Source organism: Grus americana, chromosome 3 (assembly GCF_028858705.1).
Source record: "Grus americana isolate bGruAme1 chromosome 3, bGruAme1.mat, whole genome shotgun sequence".
In the NCBI taxonomy this organism is placed as follows: domain Eukaryota; kingdom Metazoa; phylum Chordata; class Aves; order Gruiformes; family Gruidae; genus Grus; species Grus americana.
Genome location: NC_072854.1, coordinates 78,612,740 through 78,636,229, shown reverse-complemented (window position 1 = coordinate 78,636,229; position 23,490 = coordinate 78,612,740). Strand labels below are relative to the sequence as shown.

At 45.6% G+C, this 23,490-nt stretch overlaps 1 protein-coding gene across 2 annotated transcripts in view; it reads left to right on the top strand.

The window, feature by feature from the left end:
• FRMD1 (FERM domain containing 1) overlaps nucleotides 1-22,301 on the top strand; it is a 44,405-nt gene extending 22,104 nt beyond the window's left edge. The window contains exons 4-14 of one of the 2 annotated variants that reach the window (XM_054822192.1): nucleotides 3,944-4,023; nucleotides 6,137-6,213; nucleotides 7,874-8,060; nucleotides 10,589-10,744; nucleotides 13,053-13,118; nucleotides 13,328-13,396; nucleotides 13,587-13,761; nucleotides 15,416-15,751; nucleotides 15,884-16,012; nucleotides 16,747-16,826; nucleotides 18,997-22,301. In XM_054822192.1, the coding sequence (XP_054678167.1) occupies nucleotides 3,944-4,023; nucleotides 6,137-6,213; nucleotides 7,874-8,060; nucleotides 10,589-10,744; nucleotides 13,053-13,118; nucleotides 13,328-13,396; nucleotides 13,587-13,761; nucleotides 15,416-15,751; nucleotides 15,884-16,012; nucleotides 16,747-16,826; nucleotides 18,997-19,284 (1,643 nt within the window). In that variant the 3' untranslated portion in view covers nucleotides 19,285-22,301. The remainder of the gene's footprint in view (nucleotides 1-3,943; nucleotides 4,024-6,136; nucleotides 6,214-7,873; nucleotides 8,061-10,588; nucleotides 10,745-13,052; nucleotides 13,119-13,327; nucleotides 13,397-13,586; nucleotides 13,762-15,415; nucleotides 15,752-15,883; nucleotides 16,013-16,746; nucleotides 16,827-18,996) is intronic. The other variant, XM_054822193.1, reaches the window with a different exon arrangement.
• Nucleotides 22,302-23,490: the final 1,189 nt, after the last annotated feature.

Sequence of the window (23,490 nt, the reverse complement as noted above, 5' to 3'; positions counted from 1 at the left end):
CCCTCTGTTCTGCTCCTGGTCTCTTTCCTGTTGCCTCTCAAGGGAAATAGTGGTGTTTCCACAAGGCTTCTTGCAGCATCTGGAGAAGTTAAGAGCTATAGCCAAGGGTAATTTTTTTCCCCTTCTCTTTAAGGCAGAAAATGCTTGCTATGGTGAAGTTTGGCTTTGCACTAATTCATATTTTATTTGAATCCTGATCTTCTGGGATGCCTAAATAGTTCCAATATTAAAATATACTTGACTCAACCAAAGGAGTTAATGGGATGTTCCTGGCCTCCAACGGGGCCTGAGCTCTGCCTCTTGGTAGGACAGGACTCACCTCTGTGGAATTTCTCAGTGCTCCTAGCCCAAAATGGGCACAGGAGGAGAACTGGTTATTGGCATTCTCCATTACTTTACCTTTTCTGGAGGGAACTTGCCTTTCATAAAAAATGAAATGGAGAGGCACTGGTTAATGCAAAATAATGGCTTTTAGAGTAACAATAGCTCAGAACTGATTTGACCTTGTATTACAACCATAACTTTCTATTCCCATTTTCTCTGCAGTGTAAATAATGCCTATTGTAAATCTGCATCACTCACTGGAACTGTGTCACTTTATTCTGACTGGAGACCTGGCCCATTATTTTTCTGCAACAACGCATGCCCTATATTTGCTTAAATATGTAAATGTACTAAGCTAATTTTGCAGAGTAGGAGCACTTGAATGTTTGCATTTCTGGTGACTGCTTTATGCGAAGTGAGATTTTTACAGCACAAATTTTCCATTTCAGTTGAGGGCTCTTAAAAGCTAAAACTGGGAGAAACGTGTAAATTGTAGTGCTGCAAATTAGCCAGCTGTCCAGATGCCTTTCTTGGGATTGCAGTGCAGTGCACTGGTGTGTTGTGCCAGGCCTGGTATCTCTACGCAGATACATGAGGGAACCTTTTAAGAGAAGCTGGTATGATATATTTTTAAGCTCAATGCCAGCACTGAGAGGAGATTCATGAGGGCAGTGTCACTAGCCGGTGGTAGACGTGTGTATGTGCATGCATGCTTCTAAAACAGCTTCTTACTACCTTTCAGTTGTTGTCCTTCAGCTGAGGCCAGTGAAGCAATGACAGTTTGTAACTGCTGAGTACCCAGCTCCATTTGGATCCACAGATCAGATGTGTTCTTCCCTGGAAAGGTGGCAATCTATGCATTTCTATACTGTTCTTTACAGCACTGCTCTGAGGTGCTGTGATTTGGTGCCCTCATCTCTAACAGAGATGCTGGTTTTCAAACAGACAGCTTCAGCATCTGACAAAAGATCTCTAAGTTTCACTGCTAATCTAGTTTAAGGAAAAAAAAAAATCCCACAATCCACGTAGGGTTGGGGAGGGAAACACCTTTGTTTTTGTAGATGGAGGCTTACGCTGCAGGTTGACATTCCAGCAATATTAACTTCATTAAGGCAGGAATGCAGTGCTGCATTCTTGCACGGGAGGGAGACTGGGGAAGATGCTGGGCTGGGGAGGAGCGGGACCACCAGGGAGATCTGGTACATCAGGGTGTCATCCTCCTTCAGCCTGGCTTATTCTTGGGGTTTATGTGCACCTCTCAGTAGGCATGATAATGACCTGGAAGTCCTCAGGCTTAGCATCTGGGCTCTCCCAGAGTCATCTCTCTAAATTCACACAACAGAGAGAAATAGAGGCTGTGGGGTGTGGGTAATACATGGCTTCACTACAGTGGAACTGCTCTGTCATCCTTTTCCCTGTTCTGTCCCAGTATCCGTGTGTGATGGGATGGCTCAGGTGCTTGGTGCTGCCATGTTTTCCTCATGGCCAAGGAATAATTCACGTATTTCCCTAAATGCCTCTGAGCACGGGATCGTTCCTGAGCGAGAAGGGAAAACTGCCCCCACAGCCTGTTACAGCCGTGCAGGTTCCCGACCCTCTTTACAAGATGGCAGCTAAACACCATGGTGCTGGCAGAACCCATACGGGCTTTATCCAACAGCGCTGTGCCATCAGGAGCAGCCCCAGTCCAGCTGCGGGAGCCCATCGTGGAGCAAGTGCCCTGTCCTGGGACTGCTGAAGCCCAGGGTGGGACTGGGAGCCATGCTCCTGTTATCCTACTTCTGTCACTTGCTGTGCAATTGCTTCCTAAATGAGCCTTGATTTACTTCTTAAGAAAAGCTTTAGAGAGACGCTTATCAGCTTGGCAGCTGACAAGGGACAGAGACAAGTCCAAGAGATGGACCAAACTCATCTCTCACTCACTAGGACTTCTGTCAACCTTTTCAAGGCAGCGTTATCTGATCTGAATGGACTTAGAGAAGGAAGGGTTGGGGCCAGCATAGTCCCCTGGTTGCCCTATCTTACAGGCGTAAGTGAGGAGGCAGGTACAAGATGCTGTCTCTGTGATGCTAAAAACTCTTCCTCTCCTTGTCAAAATAGCAACACAACTTCTATATCACCTTATGTACCACAGCACTTAAATTCCCACAGGACTCTTTTGGGATTGTCCTCTTTATTTGTGTCCAGTGTTACTGGTATTTTACACAAGGCTTCCTGTTAGTGTGGTGTGTGGACCAGTTCTGGCTAGCACCAGGTGTGGTTTCTCTCGCTTGAGGTGGGAGCTGAAGGAGGTGGCGATAGGGGGTTGTTTTGTTTGCTTGTTTTTTAAAAGCATGCGAAGGCAGGATTTGCTGTATCTGCCCCTGTAAGGAGCTGGAATGCTGTGGGAGGATGGCTGTGGAGGGTAGCTCAGAGCACCCTTGAATACCTGCTGTAACGCTGGCCTCTGCCAGTCCTTCTGCTGTACAGACACGAGTGCAGGCTCTCATTTGGTTGTAGATCTCCATTAGAAAAATTTCACCTCTTTTCTCCCTTTTTTTGGTTTGACATCAGAAAGCAAAAGCCAAAGCTTGGAAGTCTGGGCTTGTCTTCAAGGGTAGAAGATTGTTTTCTGAAGGGTTCTTTTTCTTTTTTTCCCCCTTTTTTCCCCCCCCACTCCTTTCATGTCTAGGGAACAAGCTCTTCAACTTGGCACTTATGTCACCTGTCAAAACACTTTCCTTGGCAAGACCAAAGAGTAGAGGGACTGGTCAGGTGGATGTGCTCAGCTGGCATTGCTGCTGAAGCCTGAAACACCCATCAGGTCTTTTTTTAAGACTTGAGAAGACTTGGGGAAAAAAAATCTTTCACTGGCTGAGTTGTTTGGATTTGATAATTGGTAAGAAGTGTTACAAAACATTGGCTCTGAAAGCAGCACAAAGCTCTTTCAAGATGATGTGCTGTTCAGGCTGTCTCTTGTTCACCCTCACCTGGGTGGAGAGCAAGTCCTGGTCCTTCGAGGCAGGCCAGGTTTCCCTTCCTTTCATCCATCTTTTGCTCTATGAAAGAAGCTGGGTGTGAGCAGGAGACGCCAGACCTTCTGAGGAGGGCATTTGGGTTTGGTCCTCCTCCTCCTAACCATTTCAGAGGATCCCATTCATATGTAGAGGATGAAACCCATCAAATACCTGACTCTGTCCGCTTGCTTATGCCATGTTGGACCATGGTGCTACATGATGGCAGAGTGGAAGTTTGGGTAGGGCTTGCTTGTTTAATAATAATAAAAAACCTGAATCCACTAAACTGACAGTACAATTAGCTTGGTAAGATGATGTTTCCCTTCTGTAAGTCGCTTCTCGCTTATAAAGCAAGAATTCTGCATTTCTGGCTAAGGTGTTTGGGAAAATTTACCTCAGCATCTCTTGATCAAGGCGTAGCTGACCTTCTTTCCGTACTGTCTGGAGCAGCACATGTACTTAGGAGACTTGGTGCCCTCTCTTTTCCCTGCCCTGTCTATTCCCTGGTCAGCTTTGTTTTGAAGTGTATTGCTTGGAAACAACTTGTATAGTGATCTAAGTATTTCACGAATAAGAATTTCTAATTCTTTAATATTAAATGCTTTTTCCCTCTTGTCTTTCAGATAATGAATATGTTTTTATAGACCTGGAGCAGAAGCTTAGCAAATACTTTTCAAAGGAATGGAAGAAAGATACCACTAAAGTAAGACAGATGTTTAATTTCAGAGGCTACTGCTTTGGAATTGGACTATACAGTGAAATGAAAACTCTTAAACTAAGGCCCATAAAGCATTTCTTGAAGATGGTCTGCAGAATGCTGTTCAGTAGCAAGATGCAGTGACTTGTGCACAGCTGTAAAATTAATTGAAAGAGCTAAAACAGCCCCTTACACAACTTTACCTGAGCAATAGTAGCCACATGGTTGCTGCTTAGCTGCTACAGGAGTGGAGAAGGTCTGTTGGTCAGTCTTCCTTTTGAACTTAGCCGAGCCCATGAAAGGTCTGGAGACCTCATTGTTATCCTTAAGCAAAACAGCCTAAAATGACCTTTTGTGACTTGAACCCGATATGAAGGAGAGGGCTGGAGCTGTGACTCTTCAAGTACATGCAAGAGGACAGTGGAACAAGAGGAAGGATATTTTGTTCGAAAAGAGTCTTAGTTCTTTAAGGCTAGCCAGCCCTGTCAAGGGAGGGGAAAAGCTATGTGAAATAAAGACAAGCCTATGTAATTGTTTAGTGCCGGTCATTCAGACATGATAATGCCTGTTTGTGTGTGTCATTATTAGAGGAGCCGCAGTCTAGAACAGAGTGTAGAATGTAATTACATTCAGATATCTTAATTAGCTCATTATAACTTTTTCCACCTTCCTTAAGGGTTTTCTTTTGCAGAGTAGGCACGCTTGCTATTTCTGCTGCTTAGAGAAGTTTGCAGATGACTAGTGAGATTCCGAGGATCTCTCTTATCCCATACCGCTTCTCCCAAACAAGCGAGGGTTACTTCAAAGACAGCCGCCAGTCGTGCGGAGGGCTGTCTGTCCAGCCAGCGAGGGTTTCCCGAGGCAGGTGTTTCTGGTCACCTCGGGATGGGGTACGCTTTGCGGTTGCTTTGAGGCTGGATTCTTGCAAGACTTTTTAAGTCAGGATAAATGTCAAACCTCTAGTGTGAGGTGAATCATAAAAGGCTGAATGAGTTGCCATTGGCAGTACTGAAGTCTGAGAGGAGTTAGGCTATCGGACTGGCTTAGCAGACAGGGATTTAATCCTTACGAAGAGGTTTCAGGTGAAAAGTCCAGTCCAGCTGATAAAATAGGGTGACTACGAACCAGTTCCAGAAATAAAATGGAAATATTTGCATGATGATCAAGAAGTTGCTGTCTGCATCAGATGTGCACGGCATGCCACGTACCTTATCCCAGTGAGATGGGTCTGACCAGCAAAGCCTTGGAACTGCCTGTGTGAGCCGAGTTACCTGTATGTACGTTAAAAAAGCGAGTGGCAAAGTAGGAAAGATGAGAGAGTCAGCTAGCAGGATAAGATGCTCCTTTTTTTTCCCCTTCTCTTTTTTTTCTTTTTTTCTCCTGTTTAAAAAAAAGCCTGTAAGTCTGAAAGGTAGGCTGTAGTTAAAACAACAACAGAACTCTTGCTGACTTTCTTCTAACAGACATCTTCAGTGTGAAGTAGACATCAATGTCTCCTTTTGGTCTGTGGCTGCAGGAAGGTGTGAATAACTAAACATTATCCCCGCCAAACAAAAGGCAAGGAGTTAATATTGGGCTGGTGCGCCTCAGCCTCGGGCAGCAAATGCTGACCGCAGCAGCGCGTGTGTCCCTGCCGAGTGATGTGGTGCGGCGCAGAGATAGCTGGTTACTCCTAGGTGTGCCCTGGAAACGCCGCGGCCGTGCCAGCGTGGCACGCTGCCCTGCCGCCTTGCCTGCCACTTTGGGGGAGGCCGTGTCAGACTTGCTGCGTTCAGCGCTAACGCGTCTGCGGCGCTGCCAGGTGCTGAGCTAGGTAACTTTGTGCCAGGCTGGGCATCCCCAGGCTACACTGGGACTCTTATACCTGCTCACCCCCACCATCCAAAATCTTCCGCCCTCCCTAGGGCGTTTTGCTGTTTAGCCCGGTCTGAATATTTTATGATGCCTTGTTGTGAGCCTCCAAGGCAGTCAGATCCCCCCTAAAACTTGCCAAGAACTTGGAGTAGAAAATGAAAAGTGGTATGGGGAGTGAGCTTGGGAGAACAGAATGTTACCAGGTGGGGTAACAGGAATTTTGGATGCTGAAGGTAATCTACCTTATCTTCTGTCTCTGCTCTAGGGGACAGAGAAATTCAGCCCTCCTTTTGTTGCATTCTTTAGAGTACAATACTACGTAGAAAATGGAAGAGTAATAAGGTAAGTTCAGTTCTGTGGCAGTTACTGTGTTTTGAATTATACACTGTGTTCTTAAAAGGCAACAAAAATAATGTTTCTTTGTTAAGCTCATCTCTATGAGCTCACGGAAATAAGCTTAAAATCTGCTTGATTTTATTTTTTTTTTAAGACCTTCACAGACTTCCTGACCCACGCATGAATGTTTTCCCCCTGAATCAAACTCCTTATCCCTAGGAAAATTGTGACTGCTCTTCCATCTGTGTTTAGAGAGCAGGTTGAATGATGACAGTATCAAAATACAATTAACACTCTTTTGCTTGCATCTTTTGGTTGTATGAAAAGCGTCAGATGAATATACCAAAAATAGCTATTTACATTGCAGAGCACTTGCTGCTAGTTTTGATTCTGGTTTTTTTTTGTTTGTTTGTTTGTATCTGAGCAGTGCTCTGCGCACTCTACTTCTGGAAATGGACTTTTGTAAATGGACAAAAGAAATTACTTCCTAAGTTAGAGAGTTTTGCATTTGAGTGTAGTCCATTCACATGGACTACTGGCTGCACTCAAAACACCACCACCCTCACCCATGGTACAGAACAAAGGATGAGGTAGTTAAAAATGAACAACTGACAGAGTTAATTTGCATCAGCACTTCTGGCGTTGGGCTGACCCCGAGGCAAGCCAAGAGCTGGGATCATTCGGATGGATTAAAATCTTTAGCAAATTTTTGGCATTTTGTTCTCGGTTTGAGCAAAACTTGGTGGGTTTTTGTGTTTTTCTCTTCATAGTCTTTCATTTTGGATACAGTAGAGTCTTTCTTCTGGAGTCTGACTGTTAAGCGGTTTTTATTTTGCTTTTAGGTACAAAGAGAGATTGCATATCATTCTCCCACCCCCAATGTACATATCCTTTAGCATCACAAGCAACTCTCTTGGACTAGTAATTTAATTGGAGAGGTTTGTAGAGCCATGCAGAGGTAGTTACATGGCCCCTTCAAACTATAAGCGCACGCTTTTATGAGCAGACTGTAGCGTCCATCATACGTACATGCCAGCAGCCTGCTTCCCATGAGCTCTTACAGCAGGGGCTGTGTGGGTTATCAATGCTACGTAATAGTTATGCCTTATCAGACTATCCCTGTTTGGTGCCGCTTGAGGAAGATGATAAAAACAAGCCCAAGGCTCCTGTGTCTTTTGATCTACCTTGCAGGGAATTAGCTGTTGAAAAGTACCTCAAGCCTAAGGCAAGGTGAAATGAAAAAGCAGTGCCAGGTTTAGAGGGGAAAGGAGGACAGGTGTGTAAGAAACAGGACTGGGATTGAAGGGAGTTGACTCTCCTGACTGCTACAGGCTTTCCAGAGGAACAGAAGTGCTTGATGTAGTCAGTCTCCAAAACAGGTGTGACGTGATTTGTCTTTCATCTACCTTCTGCCCTAACTTCTTAGATCTCATGCTCCTCAAGATAGAAGCTATCATTTCCCATGTTTGTACAACATTTAGTGGGAGAAGACCTTGATCTTGGCTTGGTGCTCCCTACACGCACATAACTGTAATCAGGGTGGCATTGGCACGCATAAGGGATGTCAAAGTTTAATCCCTCCTCTCAGAAGGAAGATGTGTTTGAGGGGCCTTATCTGAGCCTGAACTTTCTTTTCTTCAAGTAAATTTGCCTTTCTGTCTTGCAGCGATAAGGTGGCACGGCAACTCTACTACTGCCATCTCAAAGAGCAAGTACTTATGTCTCGGTGCAACCACAAAGAAGAAATCTACTTCTTGCTGGCTGCCTACAGCTTACAGGCAGACTTGGGCAACTACAGGGAGAAGGTCCATACTGGCAAATATTTTGAACCTCAGGCTTATTTCCCACAGTGGGTAAGTTTGGGGGGCTCTTTCTGTCAACACATTGTGAATGCAGCAAGAGCTGTGTCAAGGTGGTACCTAGCTGTAGCCATGCAACTTCCCCAACTCCTACTGCAATGATCAGGCAGAGTGGTAGAGCGTCACCCTGAATTTCCCTCAGGAGATATCTCCTCTCTTTCCACTGGATGTAGGTGCCCGTTCCTCATGGGCTTATTCATCAATGAGGTGGGTGGTGCATACCCTTCCTTGGTGAGGGAATGTGTTGGTGTCAAATTAATAACTCTGACAGTGCGGCTGTCTTTGTTTAATTCTTCTATGGCTTAAAGGGTTGTGTGTTTTCAGTGGTACATCAGCAAGATCTGCACAACCTAAGCTCTACAGAAAACCTCAGGACGACAAAGCCAAGTCCATTGCCCTTTGTTTCTATCTCTGTAATGCTTACCTCTGGGATGGATAGACCCAAACCCTAAGGGGTAGTACTGTTGTGCAGGGCCTCTGGTGCTTGCTTTGTCATTAATCTCTGGCTCAACTGCAGTAAGAGAAAAGGGAACGACCTGGAAATGGGTTTGCATGCTTGTTAATAAGCACATGCACGTGGGCTTGTGCCCTTCGATGCTTACAAACAGCTTAGCCAAAAGTTGGTTTAGTTGTCAGACGAAGACAAATTATCTAAGACTCTGTCAGAGCTGGTTACCTGCAGAGAGTTCTCCTCTTGCGGTCAAACGTCAAAAAAACTGTTGATAAACACTTCAGCATCCACAAAAATAGAAAGGGAAGCTAGCTTCGTTACAGACACAGCACTATCACATCTTCTGGAGTAGGATGTTCCCTGGGACCTGGACAGACCCTCCTCTACAACATGAATTAGTTCTGGAGGCCCCTTCTCTGCTGTGATAGTGGATTTTAGCCCAGCCCAAGCCTTCAGATAGCTGTCAAAAAGCCCAGATGCCTGTGGTAGTTGGCTGCTTGTCCCCAGGCCAGTTGTGTCACCCCTGAAAGGTGGCACTGTCGCCTGCTTTGGGGAGAAGGTTCAGAGCACTGACAGGGCTTGTGTTGGGGAGGCAAGGCTGGTAGAGTCTCCTCTATGCACAAGTCCCAGCCTGCCTGCCTTGCTGTGCAGAAATGTGCCTTTCTCCCAGACAACAGGCCTTCATCCCATCCTGTTCCTTGCTACAGGGCACCTGGCAGGACGTAGCTAGCAAAGGGCTGGAAAAGGTGGGTCTCATGCGTGCTGTTTCTGGGGCAGTTAAAAGTCTTATCACAGACTATTGCTCATCTGGCAAACATTGCAAAGGCCAAGGCAAAGCCTGGCTCACCTGCACTGAGCCACAACCCCAAGCAAGTATGTGGGTGATCTATTACATCATTACAAAGAGCAAAATCTGGCAGGCATGGGGACGCTTCTCTCCCTGCCCCCAGGCTCCCGTGGGGAGATACTGAGCAATCTCCTCCTCCAACGCAATCTCTTCCTCCAACACGTGCTTGAGATCATTTGGCCGAGGGCTGCCCCAAGCCTCGTGCTAGGAGAGGCGGTGCTGCCCCGGGGTGATCAACCCGCCTTTGAACTGTGGAGCTGGCTTGTCTCTTTCTGCTGATGTTGCGCAGCTGACGGCATTGATGTTGTCCTCCATCAAGCCCAGCCTTCCTTGCGGGAGGGCAACTACTCTGGCAGGGCCTGCAAAGGAGGGCAAAGGTGTTACCAAATGAGGGGCTTAATTTAAAATGGAAGTGGGAACTGGGTGGTGATGGAGTCTGACTGTTTTGAGCCAGGGCAAGTTGTTCCTGGCAGGATGTTCTCGGGTACCTGCTGGGAATCTAGTTTTAAATACCCCCAATGGTGTGGGATTTTGTGAAGTGAATTCAGCCAACACCCCTCTTATCTGTCACTGCTGCTCACAGCCTGGAAGGGGCCAGTCTGGCACGGGAGGGGCTGGGCTGCCCTGTAGCCTTGTACGGAGAGGGGACATGGGCAAGCACGGGAACTGGGCACTCGCAGAGCAAAAGCCCAGTACGGGTTTTTCTACTGCTTAGCAAAGCCACGTGCCTGCCAACCACTCCTCACAGATACAAAATACCTTGAGATAGTGTTATCCACTCCTTTGAGGATGGAAATGCTACATAAGCCTAACATATAATTTCTAATCTTAGAAGGACCACCTAGCATTTCTGCAGTGTTTGGAGATGTTGCTGTTGATTGTGTTGGCATGCAGAGCGGTATTTGTTATCTGCCCATAAGCATTTAGGGATGCCAGGAGTTAGGAAAACTAATTCCAGCACTTGAGAATGGAAAGAGCTGACACAAGCTCTGTAGTCTTGATCTGTTATGATTTTGCCATCTAGGATCTGTTTGGAGACATTGGTATCATCTGCGCCGCTTTAAATGCGTATCCTCCAGGGAGGTAGAGGTGAACATGGACTAACATCCTGAGAGACCATATGAATGTCCTCCGCCTCCAGTCTCTGCTTTGCTGTTGATCACAGCTGCTTCCCGTGGGGATCGCTGAAGAATTGCTGACTTGTTTGTTTTCCTTGTGGTTTAGATAATTGCGAAGAGGGGGAGCGACTACATCTTGAAACATGCCCCAGAGATGCACCGAGAACAGCAAGGGCTGAGTGCTAAGGAAGCAGTGCTGATGTTCATTAAGGAGTCCTGCCTGCTGGAAGATGTGCCTGTCCACTTCTACAGGCTGCAGAAGGTTAGACAAAGAGCTTCTTATTTTGAACTTCTCTCCCATCATTAATTGGGGGCACTGTTGCATTTTTTTACTTTCTATTTGAGTGACAGTTGCATCTGATTCAGACAGGCCAAACAAGTATAAAATGTTCAACCAATGAGGCCTGTCCCCACAAACAAATCTGTTGCAAATATATAGGTATAGCTGGAATCTAGTTTTGTTCCTCGGCCAAGAAACTGGCCACAGGAATGAAAAGCTTAATTTTTGTTCCTGCCTGTCAGTGGACTTGCACCAGGGAAATCACTGTGAAGTCTTTTTTTGTTGCAATCTATTGAAACGGTGACAAGAAGTTGGCCAGCTTTCACACAAATGCCATAAAATAACTGAAGGTGACACTGAGTCATCCTGACTTTCTTATCCCCTCCAACTCTGTCAGAGTGGTTGGTGTTTTTTCAGCTGCATGGCAGTTTTTGGATTCCTCGATTGTTGCTTGTCCCTGAGTTTTAGACTCCTTACCAAGCCTGCTTAAACAGAACACACTTCATTTTCACATGCTAAGAGAGTTTAGGTCTAGAAATAGGACTAAAGAGAAGTTTCTTGTTCCACTTAAGTGAATGAAACCTGCTCGTACAATTAGGAAAAGGCTTGAACCTTTTCTCCAAATGGAGATACTCCACTTTGTCAGACTCATAGTTAAACTTCTTGGTTGGTTGTGCTCAGTGGCAATTATGTCTGAGAGGTATCCATGTCCTTTGACCACATCTAGCACCTCTAGTTACTGGAGAAACATGCATTTTCTGGAAGAAATAAGTTCCAGTTTGGTCTGTAATCCAGGCTTAGTTTCAGTTCCTCGCACACCATAGCTGCTCCCCCTACCTCTCCTCTGTCCTCTCTGTTTTGATTCTAATGCTATTAATGATGCAGTCATAAGAGGGTTGGTTACACTTGAATGCCATAAGAGATCCAGCTGGCAGGACATGATACAATTCATATCTGAAAGCACTGGGGCTGTGAAATTGATTGCTCTTAATAACCAAATTCCTGTCTGACTTGAACTTGTACTTTATGCATTGCTAACTCCTTCGTGTGCTGTTTGATCCACAATCTGCTCTTCTTCCTGCCGTATGACACAGTTATCTCCTCTCATGATGATATCCTCCTCCTAGGTGACACTGGGTCACAAAGCTCCCAATCGAGCACAGAGGGGTGCCAGTGCAGGTGTCAGTGTGCTGGCTGCCCTGAGATTTCAAAAGCAGCCACTTCTGTATTACACCCTTCTTGTGGCTGCTACTGAGGTTGGGAACTCCAAAAGACAAGACAGCACTGAACCCCCTTATCTCTCCTCCAGACCAATACTGATTTATGCAGCTCTTTGCCTTTAGGAGGCAGAAAGCATTTCTTAGTGACTTTAAACTGGAGATACGGGTGGTAACAGGGACAGAGGGTGAGGTAGTATGATGGCGTAAGGCTTGCATCGTGACAAGCGAAATGAGAAGAGTAAGTTTTGATATGAAGTTTGAACTCTGTGAGCCCAGAAACTTTTACCCCAACGTTTTCTTCCTTTTGCTCCTCCTAGCAAGAAAAGCATGTGTTTTTTCCCCTTCTACTAACTCTGCTGTGCCAGGAGAGACTGAAAGAACTAGTTTATGATTTTTATATTTTATTTTTTCTAACTTTAAGCAAAGGAATCTCCTCATTAGAGAGCAAGTGTGTCATACCAAGATACAGCATGAGAAAAAACAAGGCAGTATTCCAACCCAGCCCCATGAACGTTTAACACCGCCTGCTCCCCGACACTGAGATCAAAAGGTTGGGAGGAAAGTCCCTGTACCTTGGGCATTGATTAGCTCCCTCCCAGCCAAGGAACACCTAAGGTCCAGCAAGTGCCTGGATGGGAACAGCAGTGCTGGGGCAAGGAGAGGGGACAGGCATGCCTTCTGTTTCGGGCTCTCTGTCACCTGGAGAGTGTGAGTGATGCATGTTCTTGGGGACAGCAGAAACAGCACATGGCAATATGAAAGGTTCAAAGGTGCATCCTTGAGCAGTAATTGTTCATGCCCTCAAATCACTAAAGCTACAGAATTCCCTGTCCAGGGCTGCTTAGGGCATTTGCTGGTGAAATGCTTGAGTCGCCCAGCATGAGAGGATTTTAGGTGTAAATATTTCAGGGGTCAACAAGGCAAGGTGCACTTTACAAACATCAAAAACCAAATGAGCTGAAGGCATCTGCCTGATGAGCAGTCCTGCTACCTCTCCTGCAGTAGGTGCCAGAACAAGAGCGTGGTCTTTGTAGATTAACCTTTGACTCCAGGCTCTTCTGTTCTTTTAGGATAAGAAGGAGGATCGCCCCACAGTTATCCTGGGCCTGACCCTGAGAGGAATGCACATCTATCAGGTAACAGACTGCCATGAAAGCCTTCTGGTGTAGCATTAACTCTGCCCAGCTCCCCTGTCCTCCCCCCGCCCCCGCAGCTCCTCTGCCTCCCCTGCGATCACCAGGCTCTGCATATCTCAAATTCTTGGTGGTTTGCAAATTCTTTGCGAGTCACTGACTCCACCCTGTACCTGCCAGTCCCTGTGTCACTCGAATTTGATGTGTTGCAGGAGGTGAATCATGTCCGCCAGCTCCTCTACGACTTTCCCTGGTCACACATCGGGAAGCTGGCGTTTCTGGTGAGTATGACGGAACGGAGGCCATCTGGTAGCGGGCTGCCGACCTGGGAGCTGGCAAAGCTGTCGGCCTGCCCGCGCTGCCGTGTCAAGTCCTGTCACTCATACGCACAAGATGGCAGCAATCTCTGGTAGCTGCGTGGCTGAAAACGTGCTCTTGCTCACTGCACTGGCATCTCTCCTCTTTATGCAGGGGAAAAAATTTGAGATCCAGCCAGATGGTTTGCCCTCCGCACGGAAACTGGTTTACTACACGGGTTGCCCCTTCAGGTCACGGCACTTGCTGCAGCTCCTCAGCAACAGCCACCGGCTTTTTCTGAATATACAGCCAGTGTTGAAGCAGATCCAAAAACTGGAGGAAGCTGAAGGTATGTGATGCAAGAGCAGGTGACTTTGGTAAGGGGAAGAATACAGCATGTTAGGCTCTGCTTCACAGTGGCTGCTCTCTATCTAATTAATGGTGTTTCTGTCTTAATGGGAAGCCGGTGAGAGAATTAGAGGTGTTAGATATGTTTCGAGTCCATTACTGGGCAGTGTTTATGGCTCCCACACCGCTACACTGTGATCAGAAAGTGTGTGTGTGAGAGCAGTAGAGGGGGGAATATCTCCCTTTAAGAGGAGAACCTCTGCTGCCAATTTGTGCAGCATATTTGACACGTGCTTCTGAGTGGAAGTAATTTTGAATAAAAAGCTTTCCCTTGGGATAAGATCATCTTGTGTTCAAGCAGCCGTACAAGTTGTGAGCGCATGTCTTAATTTTTTAGTGTCCTTTACTAAACAATGCACACAATTTAGTCTATAGTGTCCGACAGTTCAGAGGTAGGAGTTGCAGGTGCCAGAAACAGCCTGAGAGCAGATCAGACTCCCAGAAATTGTCTTGTCTGATGGGGTCCCCTCTCTGTAGGAATAGCGATTGATCTCTGACAGTCCCTGGTACTCTTCCAGGCAAGCTTCAGACGTTTCATCACTTTTCAGCTTGCCCCTTCCATTTTCCAGCTCTGCAAGCTGGGTCTCCTACAACTTCTCAGCCTACCTCTCCCTTTCCTCTCGCCTTCTCCTGAATGCTTTTTTCCCCTAATTTCCTCACTGCTGTTCCCTGCTTTCTCCATTCACATTTTGTGTCTCTTCTGGGGTTTGTAAGCCTTCTATCGTTACCTTCAAGGTCAGTAGAAGTCAGCCAGCAGTAGCTGGTCTCCTTGTTTGAGACACAGACTGACTCCTTCCTGGGAGAAGTCAGGAAGACACTTGTTTCTGGTTTTTGCCCATCTCAACTAACTCTATAGAGGTTACATCCATCTCTGAAGTGGTGATTGCTGGTTGTGTGGAATCGGCGTACAGGGCAAGGTGTCACTTGGTCTCATCTAGCTTGGTTATTTCTGTCTTTCCCATCAGTGGGGTTATAGAAGTGGCATTGAGCTGTGTAGGTGCGACCAGTGGCATATGCCAGTCACTTGTAGAAAGGCTTACTGATCAAGTGTGTGTGGGCAAAAGGCCCTGGGTTGTTTTGTGTCTACTAGCGTCTCATGGATTTCTTGACCACCCTTAGCACGCCTCTCTTTAGGTAACAGATACAAGCCATAGGAGAAGTAAGTAATAAATCATTAATAAATGCTAGCCATGGGGATCCTGTTCTTATCTGTCTCCACATGCTGGTGACTGTTTTGAGAAACAATCAATGCATTCTGTTTTTAAAGACTGAGCACTTAAGTTAGCTAAGTAATTCTTTTTAATCTTTCCTTCATTCTGGAAGCTACTATTTTCTGTATCGTAACTGCTTCTACCTGCCCATTCTAATTCAGGAGATGCTGGGTTTACTGTAAGTATGACTGACTAATTCTTTTACAACCAGCTCTGTTGAGCAAACAAAATACAAAATTGTCCCTGCATTTGCTCAGTAGCTGCAGAAGATTTTTTTCTTAATTGTCGGGTTGTGCCAGTCCCAGAACTTACCAATTATTTTTTCTAGCCTTTCTTTGGTCTTGCTTAAAGTTCCCACTGGTTTCTGTCATCTTTCTTTCTCAGAGAAGAAGCGCTACCGGGAGTCCTATATCAGTGACACTCTAGACATGGACCTGGACCCATGCGATAAGAACTCGCGCGGCAGCGGGAGCAGCGGGGGCAGCCGGAGGGATAACCGTCTCTCGCGCCAGTCCACGGGGAGTCACGGCAGCTCTCACACGTCGGGCATCGAGGCTGACTCCAGGCACCGGGTGTCGGTGGAAATGTCAGTGGATGAGCCCTTCAGCATTGACCGGGTGCATAGGAAAGAGAAATCCTGCAGCTCAACCATCAGCTACGGTAGCTCTGGCATTGACAGTGGCAGCAAAGGACGGGCTGAAGATGACTCTCAGGACGATGGTAAAGAATTTGGAGATGCGGAGCCTAAGCCCGCTCTTGTCTTCTGCAGGAGAATGGGGAGTAAAAGTACGTGAAGCAGCTTGGAGCAGAAGTGTAATTCTAACCTTTCTCCTGCTGCTCTCTTCCTCCTAGAGCTTGAGCTGGCAGTAGATGAGCCAGAGGAGGTGCCCGTAGATGAGCCTTTAGAGGGAGACCAGTTAGAGGAGGCCACTGTGGGAGAATCTGTTGAATCTCTTCCTCTAGATGCTGCTAGCTGCCAAGGTGAGATGGCTTTCTGCTGCTGCTCAGTGCTTTTCTTTAGGCTGTAGGAACAGGAAGATATGTTCGGCAAGCCAGGCATAACCTGAGGGATCTCAGGAAGCTGTATCTTCTCCTGAACAACTGCCAGTGCTACTCACTGCCCCACTGCAACAGGATTTGAAGTTGTTCCTCTAGAAGTTAAAGGCCAGCACCCTGTATTGTACAGTGTTGCTCTCCTCTGTGCTCCTCAAGGTCTCCCTTCTCCAAATGTACCTAGTTTATACTCGGCTAATGAGAAAAAGATAACTGAGGCAAACCTTTTCTAGTGAGGGAATTTCTTTAAAATCTTGTATACCACAAAACAGCCAAGGGGTTCAACCACAGATTAATGGGCTAGTCACAGGAATTAATAAGTAAAGTTTTGTGGCTTCTGATACAGGGAATGCCAGACAATGGGCTCAGGCAGGAGCTGCCTGGTCTTTAAACGTACAGCCTTTGTAGCAAAGCAAGATGGGTGAATATGGGTCAAGCTGGTGAAGTTGTTTTCTTGTGAGGTTTGTAAACATTGATCCTTAGGGAGGAAAAAGGAGTACTTGTGAGCAAAACTCCCAGAGCATTGAGGGTGCTTACTGATGTATACTTATATTTATAGGATAGCACTGCTTGAATGTGGCCTGTGAGAACAACTTCCCTTTTCCCAAGCCCACAAAACCTCAAGCCTGCAACACTTCTCACTTCTTCCTTCTCCTTTGCAGCTATGAATCAGGAATCACTGTCTGTGGTGCAAGTCACGCTAATAAAAATGAGAGGTCAAAGTGTGGAATCCCTTCACGAGGTAAGGCAGGGCGCTCGGCAGGAGGGTCTGTGTGTGGGCACTGAACCAAGGTCTAGTGTAATGGAGACAGCTGTAAATCAAGTGAACTTGATCGGTCTGGATTTGACTGATTTCAAATGGTGTAACCAAAACCAGCTGTTGGCCAGCTACTGCTATCAGGAATAGGATGAGAGCAGTGTTCGGGTCTGGAATAGTGTATAGAGAGGTTTGGAGCAACCAGCATGGAAATCTTGCAGGCCAGCTATCGTCTGCTTTAGGCTTCCAGACGGGAAATGGAAAATAAACCACTTATAAATTTTGAGTGCAATATAGAGCCAAGACCATCCGTGCAATTTGGGCGTGGGTTGCAAACTTGATCATCTTCCTGCTCCTGAAGCCAGCAGGAACTCACATCAGAGCAAAACCAGATGCTCAAGGTCTAATTACTATCATTTGTGTGATTATACTATGTGTGTGCTGAACTCTTTGTCAACATTTTATTTTCATCAAACCCTTGAGAAAAGGCAACTATATATGGTAAAATATGTCATAAGTTGTGCTGTGGAAAAAGCTTATTAAGATGTCTTTTTAAAGTCAAACAATATTTATTTTCAAAATATAGCTGTACCCACTGAGGTAGAAATGTGGGTTTGGGGTTTTTTTTGGGGGGGGGTGTTTTCTTTTTAATTAAAAAAAAAAAAGAAGCCTCTATCATTTCTTCTCTCTCTGAATCCAAATCAGCCTTATCTACTAAAAGAATTTTAAAAATCTGTTCATCCTTTTCCCCTTTACTGCCACCTCTTTTCTGAACAAGGACTTCAGTCACTTCTTAGGACTCTTTTTCTCTTTTCATGCTTCTTCCTGGACCCTGTGAAAAGTGATAAGGAATTTTCACTTATCGGCAAACAAGTCCATAAAGTGCTATAGGAGATTTAAATAAAATCTTAGTTATTTTTTACCAAGCTGAAGACCATGCAGTACAAATCATAATGAACTTATTCCTATATTTGAGTGGAATGACTTAAGAGTGCAAGGCAGGGAGCAGGCATCTGGCTTAAAGTACTGTTTTTACATTAATGCTTTCACCAACACACACTTGTGCTGTTAATTGATTGGGATGCATCTGTCTTAAGGAATGTTTCTGATCAACATGGGACTGTTTAAGCAATTGCAAGGATGTCTTTTTCCCCTGGCTGCCACTTCTATGTATCAAATATTTGGTGCACCTTTAAACAAAAAATACCCAAACAACTTTCCTTACCAGGCGATGTAACTAAACGCTGCAGGAATGAGTTCCCTTAAAGCTGACCGGACCATGCAGCGTGTGCCTGTTTACGGGAGCGCAGCTAAGCCAGCGCAGGGTTTCCTCAGGGTAGCTGTTGAATGCCTTTCTCGTGTAGGTGGGAGAAGTGGTACTGGGAAGCAGTTTTCCATGTTCCCAACAGAAGTATCCTGGTTTAAAAGTGGTATTCCTGAAATCAGCCTTAATATTAGCATTTAAAAGCTGATTATAAGGAAACAGAGCAAGAAAAAATAGGTGAGGAAGTTGGAAATGTCTCAAATGGTCAGTAGTTCCTCCACAGAGGCAGAGTCACTACAGCTTGTGTAGCAAGATGCTGTCTCTGGGAATTCTTGGTGGTTTGTTGCTCCTGTTTTCTTCGTTGTTGAACAATGTTATGTAGATGAAACTGTATGTTGCATTTAGTGATTTTTTTTTTTTTTTTTTTTTTTTTTTGGACAATGTAACCCATTAGTTTGCCAGGTTGCCTTCTGAACCTTCCTTTCAGCTCATTAGACTTTCACTAACTCTGTGTTCAAGCAGTTGGGGTAATTTTTTGTTATGTTATCCTCAAACTTTGCCCGTTTGAGGATGACTGCACAGATCTGCCAAGAAGTGTCAGGTCATTCAGATGTCAATACCTGTCAAGTGTGTCATCATCGTACTGGACTCTGAGGACGCAGTGCAGAGAGATCAGGATCTGGCTTGACGTGGCAGGGCAGCTTAATACACTTGTAATTTCTTAATGCTTCACAGCTTCTTCATTAAGCCAATGTCCTTCAGAAGGCTAGTGGGGCTGTTTTGAAAGAGTGGAAGAACAATTTTGGAAACCTAGTAGCATGCATAGCCAGCATCCTTACGCTGCATCTGAGCTCATCGTTTTTATTCACGTGTGTCTTACTGAACTGGCAGGTCCGATCGCCCAAAAGCAGGAGCTGCACGGACCAGCACAGCCAGAGTTTGGATGACATCCGCCTTTACAAGCACCAGCACCCGCCACTAAGCGCCACGCTGTCTTCAGACACGTCCCACAGCTACACGTTTGGCTGCAGCCTGGAGGATAAGCTGTCTATCTATGGCTGCGTTTATTCCACAGCGGACTGCAAAACCAAGTCTGCCCTTTATGGGAAGCGATCCATGAACTGCCTCTCCTTGGATCTTTTGGGAGAGGACCAGCTTCCAGAGGAGTTTGTGGTGTAATGAGATTGGAGCTCTTCCATACCAGGAAACAGCTCATCATGGAAATATATACCTCATTAACACATGTGATGTCACTTTGGTTCTGGCAGGAGACTGTGAGCGGCTCTGTTATTCAGCTCCTCAATCAGTAAATGGCATCATTCTGCAGACCTGACTACAGGGCAAATCAACTGGAGTGTAGCACTTACCGTTGGCATTTGAAGTGTCTGTCTGAGCAGAAAATGGAAGTGGCCTGCACCATTAGCAGTGACACAACCAACATAAAAACCAAAAACAGTGGACCAAAACTGACACTGAGCTAGTAAAGCAAACACTGTGTCTAAATGGATTTATCAGAAAGATATTTAAAGTCTATGTCAGTTTATCTTCCTGCCTTTCTGCTGTGGTCCGAGTACGTGAATCTTAGTCTACAAATAATTTGGTTGTCTTGAGTTTGTGCTGCTGCAACACTGCCAACAGCTGTCAGGCCAGGATAGAGTCTGAGCACATTTGGAGGTCTGTGTATGGCAGTGTCTAGCCTGTCCCTCTTGTAATGGACCAAGTTGCCTATTTGCTTTACTGGGAGCAAGACCTGCTCTGCCAGGAGTCTATTTCTCTTTTGTTGTTGTTGTTTTGTTTTGTTGTAAGCATCCAGCCAAATACAATGTGTGTTCTTTTTTTTTTCTTTTTCTTCTCCCCCCCCCCCCCCCCCGCTTAATGCAACAAATGGAACTGTCTCTCAGCTATCTACTACTGCCGTGATGCAGACTGGTAAATAAATGCTTATATCCTTGGGGAGATGGGGGAGGAGATAAAACAAATGACTCGGCTGCTCCTGAGGGTACAGAAGACAAGTTAAGAGTGATAATTGACTGGCTTTTGAAGACAGGAGTGTGACTGGAGAATTTGTCCAGGCATGATCACCCCTTACTTTGAATCATACTTTTGTGTTGCTCTTTTCTTTGTTTTTAATAAATCTCCTCCTTAGAATTTTTTCCTCTGCATAGGAGGCAAGTATGGACTGGAGAAAGTCGCTTTGGAAGGACAGAGTGACTGTGTCCAGCTTAGTCATGGATAGGTCATGCAAACGTGAGTGTGTGATGCTGCAGGGCTGGTGATGGTGGGAGCATAGGGTGTTTGTGTGCCAAATCAAGGGTACTTGTTTGGCAATTTTGAGTGGTGGAGCGGGCTGTGCTGGCTCTCACTAGGAAAATAATGATAATTATACTGTTTGATTCAAGCATTTGGTGTGGAAAACATCCTGCTACCTTGTTACATCCAAATGTCTGTCTGTCTGTTTTTCTTCCCTATCTTACCCCAGTACCGCCTCCCCGATTGATGTCCATTATTTGGGAAGCTTGTACTTACAGGCACATGTAACCTGTGCCTAGCTTTTCACAACCTTGCAAGTGGAAGCTAATAATTTTTTGGCAAACTCTGGAAGCAGACTGATGCTATTGTGCTGGGCAAGGAAGTGTGTGTTGTGCAGTGTTTATCACTCAAAAGCTGAAGACAGCAGAATTCAGGAACAGAAGGAAGCCAGACCACGAGGAAGAAGGTTCGAGCTGCTGCTTTGAGCGTGGGCTTGCTGGCTTAGCAGTTGCTCTCTGGTAAATTGTGTTGCCCTAAAATGTAAAAATAGCAAATCTGTGAAGTCTGTCATCTCGTTATTTCTATGCAAGTGAGTGTGGTATAGAGGCAGAGCATCCAGGCGCATCTGGCACCAGTGGCCATACATCCTCTGCGACAAATCCAGCACCAAACCCTAGATGTGTGTTTGAGGAACGAATGATGATCACTGTAGCTATGACTTAATTGACCCTGCCACCTTTGATGACACTGTTGGGGTTTTTTTTGTCATGAACGATTAGGAGCTGTGTGTTCACCATAGCCTCTTTCCCCTTCTTCCAAGCAAAGCCAAAATGCCTTTACAGATTACTTGAGAGATGTTTACTGCATCCAAAATAAACTCATCTAAATGGGTAAAGGACATCTGACTGCTTGTGAAGAGTCCAGTCAAGCCTCCCGGATTCAGGAGGCCGGTGGCCATGCTGCAGGCAGCAGCCTTGTTCTTGCAGCCACCGCAGAGCTGGAGGGACGATTTACTGCAGCAATGTCCATCTGTCTGTGGAAAGGTGGGGAGTCTGGAGTGATGGCGCTGCTAAACTGTTGCTCTCCTACATGCGCAGACATACAGTTACTCACGGTTCTGGCAATGGTTGTTAACAGGAAAAAGACCTCAAAATTCAGCAGGTGGTGTTTTTTGGAAAGGTGTCATAAAACACATGTGCGCCATGTGCTCACACGCTAATCTCAGACAATCACATTCATACCTGCTTCAGCCTAACCACCTTACTGAAGGGTTTATTGCCACCCAGCAGCTCGGTGGTTTCTCTTTGTGGTCACCAAATCCATCGAATGCTTGGTAAAATGCTGTAATTCTGCTGTCACTTGTTACAATACACACCGATGCCTGAAAAAGTGTAATTGGCTTTTGCGTGAGCACCCACTGCCTTATACGTACATGGGGGTATCTTGTATTTATTCATGGCTGGTGGGGAAGGCAAGCTCTCCAGGTCTGACCATCTTGTCTCTCAGCAGTCTACGCAGCTCCCTCCAGTACTGTAAGTTACATATGCATATGACGGGGAGACCGGACACTTTTGTGTGTAGACTGAGAATGAATTACTATCTTACAAGCACTGTGAATATCTATTATGCAAGCTTTTGTATTCATTTGGAGAAAAAAAAACCTGTTCCTGCTAGTAATAGATTTATTTTTTGTTTGTCTTCGGATTTAGAAGGTTTCTTATTATTTTTTGGTTTAATTAGTTTGGTAGAGGGTAATGTGTAAGCATTTATCAGCTGATGTTAGAAACTAGCTGCCAATATTTGTACATATTTGTAAAATACTCATGGTATAATCACTCTATTTTAATGGTAAAAGTTTCTCCTTTCCATGAAAGGAATTTCTTGTTTAAAATAAAATATAAATAAGTATATGTACACCTGCAATAAAGTATGGATGAAAAAGGTAATTGTGTATAATTTTTTTTTTCTCTCCAAGAGGTGCATGTCAGTGACATCTTCCATTTAAGATAGGTAGGTTGTGGAACTGAATTTGCTGCCAGACTGTAACCCATGTGAGCTGGGCTTGTGATGGCAAACCCAGAGGCACTGCAGCCTTTTCCCCTCTGCCACCTTCAGCAGCACGTTGCCAAAGGGGCCTCTGTCAGGCATTGAGGACCCAGTCAAGCAGGTTGGAGTCAGTGGGAACACTAATGGGAGCTGAATCTAACTGAAGAGACAAGTTAAGCTGCTCGTGGTGGTTAGTCAAGAAAATAGAGCGTGCAAACTCCCAAGGGTGGAGAGAAAGAGGGAGAGAAAGAGAGCTCCTGTCAGCATCCTCCCGGGGGCTGCATCTGAGGACGGGCACGCCAGCCCACGTGATGCTCTGCTGTAAGTCACCCAACCTGCTGGCCTGGTGTCTGGCATGGATAAAGGAAAGTTTTGCTTTTCTTAGGACGTAAATCTATGAAGGAGTGTCATAGTGTAACTCTTCACCTATCTTCTTGCAGAAGCTTGCTGACGGGCTCTCTCATAAATTTTCCCTTTCTCTGGATATGTTAGGGATCACTAAAGCTAGCATTCAGGAAAAAAAAAATTAATGTACTTTGATTTTGTAGTGCTGCCCCTATTTTTATGACTTCCCCTCTTGTACTTCATCTTTCTGCCCAGTACCTGCTGTGTTCCCAGTATATAAATTTTCAAGGACTTTAGAGATTCTTCCCGGTTTGGTTTGGGGATGCTAGAAGACGGCTTTGTTACAGATGGAGCTTTTTATGGAGGTAAAATTAAATAATAGGCAAATATTAAGTCACCTAACTGAAGGGCTTTGTCACTTCTCTTTGTTTCTTTGCTTGGCATGTAATGGCACCTTCTTGCCTGCTAGGGTAGACTGCTGCTGACCAGAACATATAGGATGAGTCTGTCTCTGCAGATGGGACTTCCCATGGTACCAGAGAATCCTGTGTAGGCTCAGTAAAGTGATACAGCGTGGGATGGGGGAAATGTTACTGCACCTGAGCTGTGCTGAGGCATGCCAAGTACGGGAGCTGCATGGAGGTCAGGTCTGAGGGTGTGTGCTAAAGCTGATGGGGAAGGGGGGAGTTTGAACACCACAGGTATTTTGGGTGAAGGAAAAGCAATTCCTCCATGGAGTTTGAG